Source organism: Pituophis catenifer, unplaced genomic scaffold, assembly GCF_029215685.1.
Source record: "Pituophis catenifer annectens isolate HBS135680 unplaced genomic scaffold, rPitCat1.0.hap2 SCAF_2, whole genome shotgun sequence".
In the NCBI taxonomy this organism is placed as follows: Eukaryota; Metazoa; Chordata; class Lepidosauria; order Squamata; family Colubridae; genus Pituophis; species Pituophis catenifer.
In genome coordinates, this window is record NW_027256882.1 from 158,463,572 (window position 1) to 158,473,423 (window position 9,852).

The 9,852-nt window shown below is 42.8% G+C and overlaps 1 protein-coding gene across 1 annotated transcript; it reads left to right on the forward strand.

Annotated features, from left to right (window-relative positions):
• Window positions 1–3,722: 3,722 nt before the first annotated feature.
• Window positions 3,723–5,851, forward strand: ZBTB39 (zinc finger and BTB domain containing 39). Its single transcript, XM_070934900.1, has one exon. The coding sequence runs from the start codon at window positions 3,723–3,725 to the stop codon at window positions 5,820–5,822; it is 2,100 nt and encodes a 699-aa protein (XP_070791001.1). The 3' UTR covers window positions 5,823–5,851.
• Window positions 5,852–9,852: the final 4,001 nt, after the last annotated feature.

A 9,852-nucleotide genomic window follows, 5' to 3' on the forward strand; every position in this document is an offset into this window, starting at 1 on the left:
CATTACCCAGCTTTCCTTGATTCCTACTGATTTGTCAGATCCATGTGATATTTATTTATTTTATTTTATTTATCATATTTAGATATTGCCCATCTCAGTCTCAGAGTGACTCTGGATGGTGTACAACAAAAAAGTATTCCCATAAAACGTTTCAGTGACTTACAACTCAAAAACTGATGCATAGTTGCAGGTTTTAATGTTTGGATCATGAATCAGGCAGCCAAAGCATGTACACTTACAAAATGCGAAGATAATATTCATGTAGACAGGAGAGCTAATTTGATGTCGTGGTTAAAGTACTAGACTAGAAACCAGGAGATCATTAAGTTCTAGTCTCTCCTTAGGTTGGGTGATCTTGTACTAGTTCCCCTCTCTCAACCCTAGGAATATACAAAGGGCAAATCTTTTCCCAAAAACCTTTGCCAAGAAAATTGCGGGGACTAATCCAGGCAGTCCCCAGGAATTATAAACTGACTGGAAAGTGACACAACCTGAGGTGGAGGGAAGACAAAGGTCTGAACCTGCATTTCTTTCGGGGAAGATGGCCATTTCAAAGTAATCCATCCAGATACGCTGGACTGGCTTTCCGTCCACCCATGGACATAAGCGGCTCGTGTCCTCCGTCCCCCACCCCCCCCATTGCCACTTAATTGATTTCTGAGGAGCACCCTTGCTTCCCGAAGGCAATTTCATACATATACCCTTATTCCAGTGGTGAAATTCAAATTTTTTTACTACCAGTTCTGTGGCCATGGCTTGGTGGGTGTGGTGTGGCTTGATGGGCATGGCAGGGGAAAGATACTGCAAAATCTCCATTCCCACCCCACTCCAGGGAAAGGATACTGCAAAATCTCCATTCACATCCCACTCCAGGGGAAGGATACTGCAAAATCTCCATTCCCACCCCACTCTAGGGAAAGGATACTGCAAAATCCCCATTCCCTCCCTACTCCTAGGGCAGGGGTCAGCAACCTGCGGCTCTGGAGCTGCATGTGGCTCTTTCACCCCTCTGCTGTGGCTCCGTCACTCAAAATATGCGTCACAACCACCAATGTGCAACACCCACTGGCACATGAGTTATTGAACTTTTCAACCCCCGGTAGGCCAACCATGGATAAATCCAAGAAAAGCAAAGTTTCAGAAGAAAACAGAACGTTTAATTCAACTACATATACTAGTTTTGTGGCTGCTCAAGAAATAGTCAGGCACAGGAAGGGTTTTGTGGCTCCTGGTGTTTTCTTTTCTGTGGGAAACAGATCCAAATGGCTCTTTGAGTGTTTAAAGTTGCAGACCCCTGTCCTAAGGGAAGGATATTGAAAAATCTCCATTCCCACCCCACTCTGGGGCCAGCCAGAGGTGGCATTTGCCGGTCTTCCGAACTGCTCAAAATTTCCGCTACCGGTTCTCCAGAACCTGTCAGAACCTGCTGGATTTCACCCCTGCCTCGTATTAGCATTATTCTCTGTGCCCCTGTCGGGGCTCCATTGTGGTGGATAGGGTGGATGGGTGGGGGGGCTCCACTAGCGAAGCGGAGACCCTGCAAAAAACATGAAATGCTCCTGATGAATAGAGCAGAAGATGCAGAGGGAGGCAGAGCTCCTGGGCTCGGAGGGCCAGGTCCCTAAAGCTTTGCGCCACAGCCCTTCTCCTTCCCGCCGGCTCAGCGCCGCCTCTCGTGCGCCTCCTTCCGTGGGCTCTCTGTGCCCGGCGGGGGTTTTCCGAGCCTCCCCGCGGCTGCCATCCCCGGCAGGCAGGGCTCCTTTTTTCCTGCCTCCCGCCTCTCCTGCGGCGGCGTCTCCATCCTCCTCAGCCTTAACAGGGTTCCCTTCTCCCGGCCCGGCATCGGCGGCTGTTGGCTTCCCGCGCGTATCCCCTGAAGCCGGGGCTGCTGCAGTGCCCCCTCCGGGGCTGGGGGCGGCGCTGGGCCCGGCCGTCTCGGGGCCGGATGGAGCCTCTTGGCCGGGGCCGGAGCAGCACCTCCTCGGCGAGGCCGGGCTGGAGGGTAGGGGAGGCCGGAGCCCTTTGTGTATGCGAAAGCGGGGATGCTGCCCACCGCCTCCCGGGTAAGGGGCCACCTTCCCTTCCCTTCCCTTCGGGGGAAAGAGCTCCTTTCTGCCGCCTACAAAGGTGTGAGGCTTCCCCCTTTAGCATCAGGGATTCCCGGTCGGGGCCGCCTTTTCCTCCGTGCCTTGCAGCCCCCTTTGCTTTCACCCCGCTCGCTGCGTCCTCATCGCCGCCCTTTACCCTTCTTGCCCCGGGAAGCCCTTCTTCCTCTCTCCAGGGCTCCCCGAAAGATTTCCCGGCCTTTTTGTACCCATTCACGGCTCGACCCAGAGAAGCCCCATCCCGACGACCCTCTTTTCCCTTCCTATCCCACACCCCTCGCCTGACATCCCGCCTCTACCCCACAAACGCGTGTGTTTGTAGACTCCGTGTCCCATCTACTGCAAATCGAAACTGCCCCCTCTGCCTCTTTTCTTTTGCTCTTCTTCCCCGTTATCCTAAGGTTCAATGCGGGTGTCCCATCTCAGCCTCATATTCCAGCTAAAAAACAACTTTTAAGGGTCACCATTCCTTCCCTCCACCCCCACCCCCATCCCGATTTATTGGCACTCACTTTCAACAGTGCCTCCACTTCTGTTTTCTTCACGCAATAAAAAAAACAACCATTGATAAATAACTTGCTTTATTTTTAAAACCTATCTGCCATCCAGTTTCTAAAGTAATGCATTTGTTTTGAAAAAAAAAAGGGGGGGAGAAATCTTTTTTCTTAAGGTATGACAAATTATGACTTGATTGAAGGGCTTTTGCATAGAGAGCATCCTTTATTAATTATTGGTCTTTCCGATCTATTTTGATAGCAGGCATGGTCCCTGAGGAAAGTTAGAGTGGGATATGTGGGTTAAGGTGGTATCTTTGTTGCTAAAGTTTATAAGAAAACACGAACTTGAACACTCTGCCGTGCATATTTTATTTTATTATTAGCCAATTGAGGCTCATAAACAAAGATGCAACAGGTTGGGCTTGAAGAAAGTATGACTGGAGAACTTAAGGTGTTTAGGAGTTATCTTGTGATTAATTTCATTTCCAGGTTTTCTGTTTGCTCATCTGTTAAAAAGAGTCAGTAGAACATGCATCTTAAGTAAGAGGTTTTCAGAGGAAAAACAAAACAAAACTATAGTTATAAAAAACCCTGCAAGATATTGGATTGGAAAACCAGTTTTCTTATTTATGAAACTGCATGTCTCTAGAGTACAGATATCTGGTCAACTAGTTGCAGAACTGGGAATAAGAAGAGATGAAAATGAAAGCAGATGATAACTTTCTAACTCTTTAATAATATTGCTTTAAAACATGAAAGGATGCTTCTTGTGGCTCTGTGATTTCTAATTTCTGCTTCTCACATGCACACATTCATTTTTTCCTTCCTATTGTAACTATTAGACCAAAGCAGCTATGTTCTTTTGTTCTGTGAACAATACATTTGCTTATATCCTGCAATCATTATCTTTCTTTTTCATTTTGGAGTGTTTCCAATGTGGATTGTAATGTAATAAAAATTATGTCTTAGATTTCACTCCAAATCAGTAAGAATCAAACTGTGAACTTCATTTTTTTTCTCTTTAGAGCTTCTCGCCCAGTCGCTCACCCTTCGGTGCATCTGAAAAATGTGGCAATAGAAGGCAAAAGTGAACAGAAGGAGATTTTAAGGAACAGTCAAGATGGGCATGAGGATCAAACTGAATAGCACTGACCATCCGAATAACTTGTTGAAGGAACTTAACAAATCTCGATTGACAGAGTCTATGTGTGACGTCACCATTGTTGTGGGTAGCTGTTCCTTCCCTGCACACAAAGCAGTGCTGGCGTGTGCAGCAGGCTATTTCCAGAATCTTTTCCTGAATACAGGATTGGATGCTGCCCGCACTTACGTAGTGGATTTCATTACTCCAGCCAACTTTGAAAAGATTCTGAATTTTGTTTATACATCAGAGCTCTTCACAGACCTTATAAATGTGGGTGTCATTTATGAGGTTGCTGAAAAATTGGGCATGGATGATTTGCTAAAGGCTTGCCATTCTACCTTCCCGGATTTGGAAAACTCAGCTGTCACTAAACAGCCTTCTGCCTCAAATGAAAACCGGCCTAGTGGTGCTTTAGCTGAACCAAACCATTCTCTAGGTGAAAGTCGAAATAGTGGGGAACAACTGGGATCAGAGCGAAATTGCAATATGCATGGTGAAGCAGCCACTGGCTACAAAGAAGATCCTATCAATGAAGCTAGTCACAATTTAATACATCCACAGACTCCCAAAGCTGAAGAGCAAGAAGTAACAGGACCATTTACTGGTGCCATGAGTATAATGACCCAGGCTGGGCTTGGTAATATTAGCATGGCTGTTCAAACCACTGTAAACTCTTGTCAGCAATATAAGGTCCAGAGCAACGGGGATTATAACAAAAGTAATCTTTTTGCCTCCGATGTCTCCTTAGATATATCAACAAGTAGCAATTCCTGCCCCAGCAATAGTGACCATTCCAAAGATCATGTTTTTGGGCCAATGGATGAATTGCAGCTGGAAGACTTGGGGGAAGAAGATCTGCACTTTGAAGATCCCAGTGAAGAGCTGGGTGCTGCAGAGGAGGTGATAGAGCTGAGCGATGATAGCGAGGAGGAGCTATCCTTTGAGAACGACAGCCGGGAAAACAAGGCCATGCCTTGTCAAGTGTGCAAAAAGGTTTTGGAGCCCAACATTCAGTTGATCCGTCAGCATGCCAGGGATCATGTAGACCTTCTGACTGGCAATTGCAAGGTTTGTGAGACCCATTTCCAAGACAGGAACTCTAGAGTCACTCATGTCCTGTCACACATTGGGATATTCCTTTTTTCCTGTGACATGTGTGAGACTAAGTTTTTCACCCAGTGGCAGCTGAACCTTCATCGCCGAGAAGGGGTGTTTGACAACAATATTATTGTCCATCCCAGTGACCCTCTGATAGGGAAGGTCAATTTGTTCAATGGGGATTTGGCATGTGCTGCCTGTCGGAAACCACTGGCCAAAGATTTTCATGTGGTTCGTGGCCACATCTTGGACCATGTGAATGTGAAAGGCCAAATATGTGGTATATGTGACCAGCAACATCTCAATCTCTGCAGCTTGATGTGGCACACACTTTCCCACTTGGGAATTTCTGTCTTTTCTTGCTCTATCTGTGCCAGTAGTTTTGTGGATAGACATCTTTTGGAGAAACATGTGGCTATCCACCAAAGTATGGAAGAAGCTCTATTCCGGTGTCATTACTGCGGCCAGGCTTTCAAACTTGAAGCTGCGTATCGCTACCATGTTAGTCAGCACAAGTGTAACTCTACTTTGGACCTCGTCCGGCCGAACTTTGGTGACCGTCTTCATCAGCAAGCTTTGCAAAAGCGGAAGCTGACGGAGAAGTTCCTAAATGAGGACGTGGCTCTCCAGAACCAACCTGGGAACAGTAAATATAGCTGTAAGGTTTGTGGGAAAAGATTTGCTCATACCAGTGAATTCAACTACCATCGGCGGATCCACACAGGGGAGAAGCCCTATCAGTGCAAAGTGTGTCACAAGTTCTTCCGTGGACGTTCTACCATAAAGTGTCATCTGAAGACACATTCTGGGGCTCTCATGTACCGGTGCACTGTTTGTGGCCACTACAGTTCCACCCTTAACCTTATGAGCAAGCATATAGGTGTGCACAAAGGGAGCCTCCCACCAGACTTCACCATTGAGCAAACTTTCATGTACATCATCCATTCCAAAGATGCAGAAAAAAACGCAGAGAGTTGATGAGCTATACTGGGGAAGGAAACACTACCTGAGAGGAAACTTGTTTCAGAATTTAAAAAAAAATACTTTTAATGGTCTGTATACTTTTATTTTCTTATGTTTCTTGTAGACTTTTCCTTAAATCACTGTCCTGTGAAACAACATCACATTAGATGTGTTACTGTTCTCAAAAAACCATTGTGTTTACCTCCTGCTGAGTTGTTTCAAATGTAAGAAATAAGCTCTTTTGTTCTTCATTTAATATATTTCCCATCTCTTATGACTTCTCCCCTCCTCTCACAGGCTTTATCTGACATCATTAGAAGATTCATGCTGCTAAGAAGTATCAATGCTCCATGCCAGTAGGGCTAGCAGGGGAAAAAGTGGAAAGTATGGAAAAAAATGCTTCTGGTTTATTGATGATAAGGTTTAATTTCCAAAAATTAAAAATGCAATCCTAAGCATACTTACTCAGAAATAAGGCTGTCTTTGTTTTGAGGGGGTTATTTCCTATTGGTACATGTATTGTAGACACATCTGTGCATTCTTCCTTTCAAGAGGATTGCCTTTTCTTACATAGTAAATGTAACTGTCATGCCAGTCTACAGACTTTAATTGAGAGAAACCTGATCTCCATACAGTGAAAAGCTGATTTCTTTGAATGAAGCTGATATTAAAGGGCTGGATACCAGGGGTGAAATCCAGCAGGTTCTGACAGGTTCTGGAAAACCGTAGCGGAAATTTTGAGTAGTTCGGAGAACCGGTAGTGGAAATTTTGAGTAGTTCCGAGAACCGGTAGTGGAAATTTTGAGTAGTTCGGAGAACCGGCAAATACCATCTCTGGCTGGCCCGAGAGAGGGGTGGGAATGGAAATTTTGCAATATCCTTCCCCTGGAATGGGGTGGGAATGGAGTTTTCGCAGTATCCTTCCCCTGCCACGCCCACCAAACCACACCCACCAGACCATACCATGCCCACCAAGCCATGCCCACAGAACCGGCAGTAAAAAAAATGTGGATTTCACCATTGCTCGATATGTTTGGAGGTTTAATCGGTCACCAAATCTACCTTGTATCTAGCCTTAATTTGCATTTGCCCTTTTCCAAAGGATCAATTATTTTTTAAAATAAAATAATATCTAGTTTATAACAGAGACCAAGATAAAAAGAGGATAGATAGATTTTAGGAGACCAGAGGAAGCGGAGTTTGCCGATTTTGGATTGATTTTCAATGGAATGGAAAAGAGAAGATTATGAGAAACAATTCTTAGTTTTGGCAAGGCACATTTATTTTAATTGTTCAAACAATAAGATTTGATCTGAAGTGCCTCTTTCAAAAATTCTTAGGGCATGGAAAAATTGCAAGAGATAAGGTTGCTTTCTTTCTTTTGCAATGCTGCCTTAATGCCAATGTGGAATTCTGTCATTTATAATATTTGTCTTGAACAATAAGGTGTGTTCAGAGGGTAAAAATTTTAAAGCAATATATTATGCTAGTGCTTGGAATCTTCCTTTTGACCTACAATATTTATTTGCCTAATAAAATTTACTTGGGCTTATTTCTGAGTAAAGATGGGTAGGAATGCACAGTTGTGTTTGAAAAGACACTGTTGCCTTAAAACTTCTCTATAAGGGGGAATGAAATAGAATTTTTGTATGACCTGCAAGCAGGACACTAAATACACTGTTTTTACTTTCTGTTTAGAGTGATTCAGAAGTTTTCTTAACAGTGGCGCTTATTTTTACACTTTACAGATTATAGTGTTTGTTACATTGAAAATGCCACTCCTCCTTGCCCCTGCTACTATGTCAGATTGCGACATGAGGAATATAGTTGCATTGGTATAACAGATGTAACTTTTCTAAAGAATTAAAGCCAATTTGAATATATTTTCAACACATTTAGTTACATGCATAACTTTCTTGCTCCAGAATTGAATTTTATTAACAACAAAACAAACAATTACTTTGTTAAACTTCTCAGAGGTTCCAGTGGCATTGATTGGCTAATGTTGACTGCATTATCAAAAGGCATCCTGATTCATTCCTAGAACATCGGCAGTTTTGAAAATATTTCCAATATTTGCCTAGCCGAAGATGATGAAAGTTAGAGTTCAGCTTATTTGGAGGACACTGTATTGGTAGAAGATGTTGCTGCTCAAATGAAGAATCTGTCAAAATATAGGAGCATGGGCAAGACTGCTAACCAAACAGCATTTATCTTGATGAATGATTGTTGGATGCATAAATTGTTGGAGGAAGGAATTGGGTTGCATTGCACAATTACCACAAGATGGTAGCAAAGAGCTACTTAAAACTATGATTAAATTTTTTATAGCCCAGATACCCTCCCCTACTTATTAATAAATATGTCTCTTCTTGTTGCCCTCATATAGTGCCTATGATATCACAACCACTGTGCACCATTATTTCCTACACCTGTTTTACATTTGTTTTGTCAGGTTTAATATGTTTCACTATCAGTCCAAGAAAACCAATTGTCTTTCAATTAAAAGAAAAAGAAGAAAAACAGCAAAACTATTTTGTCTCTCTTACCTTGTCACAATAATCCGCATTGTAGTTTCCAAGTTATTCTGATCATGTAGAGTTTTCTTCTGCTACCAACATACATCTTTTTTTAAAAAAGCAAATTATGTGTCTGCTTCTTCCCTTACATCATTCCTTTTTTTAAAAAAAATAGTGCAGAAGCAGGTTGTAAGTTCTGTCTTTGTGCTAATGGAACAATAAGTTAGCAGGAAGTACAGCTTTGTTTTATCAGCTGAAAAGGCCAAATATATTTGCTCTGTAATAATGAAAAGTCATAGTAGAGGTTGAAATTACAGCTTCTCCCCCCTTTTTTTTTGAGGGGATGGAAAATTGGAAGTGGAACGAGGTGTAACTAACATTTAGAGGGAGAGCAGAAGACAAAGGCCTTGATTTGGATTTTAGTTTGCTTCATTTTGTGGATCGTGTTTGATGCCTCAAACAAGTATAGTTCTGTGATTCCCATTCAATGGGGAATCAGTAGGAAAGGTGATTTATTGAGAGATGGAACAGCTAGTTTGAGAACTGGCCCTTGGTATAATGCAAACTACCTCATGAGGAGAAAGCACTCGAGTCTTCACAGCTCCTGTTGTGTACAAATGGACTCTTGGGCTTCTATATATAAACACACTGTTATTAAAGAGAACAGAAATGTAACCCTGGCCTATGGGTGTGTATGTGTGTATGTATGTAAAAACCGCAGCTCCAGGAATCTCAGCTCTGAAACTAATTCTAGTAGGGCAACCTTTGGGCAGGTTTGCTTTGTCTTTGCTTATAGTACCTACCTCTAAAGGATGTTGTGAAGATAAATGTTTTGATATGTGTTCAAGAGAAAAGCACTTACTTCTGTCTTGGTTTTCACATCCTAGGAAAATAAGAATGTTTCCATAATACATACATTACGTGTGCAGATATTCAGTGTATTTGGTTCCTTTCCCTTTGTGGCCTTGGACACCAAGAAGATATGCTGAGGAACTGAACAATGTATATGGCAGATGGGAATAGCACGAGGAAATATTAATGCTGAGAAATTTAGATCATTATTTGTAATGATCTAAAAACTGCCCAGGGACTGAATCACTAATCTTGATCTACTGATATGTTAATGGCAGGGCCCTGACCAGGAAGATAGAACCAAAAATATGCCAAGCCAAAGGATTTTGCTGTTGAATAGATATTAATCTCCTAGTACTGGCTAATCAAAAAGCTTCATGCTACCTATTAATCTTGATGAATTTGGTATTTCTTCCTTTTCTATGCTGAAAGATGGTTCTTGCCCGGGCCTTATCTATGTGAATAAAGTGACCTTCAGTAGGAGAAGTGGAGAATGAGTTCCTATATATTGCTTGTATGTAGTAGGAATTAATTTATTTAAATCAAAGCAGAATTCTACAGCTGCTTTCCTCTGATTCTTCAGTGCCAAACTTGTCCTCCTGCTCCATAGGGATAACTATTGCAGCTTGAGAAGTTTCTAGCAAAATCTTGATGAGTAATTCGGCCTCATAATT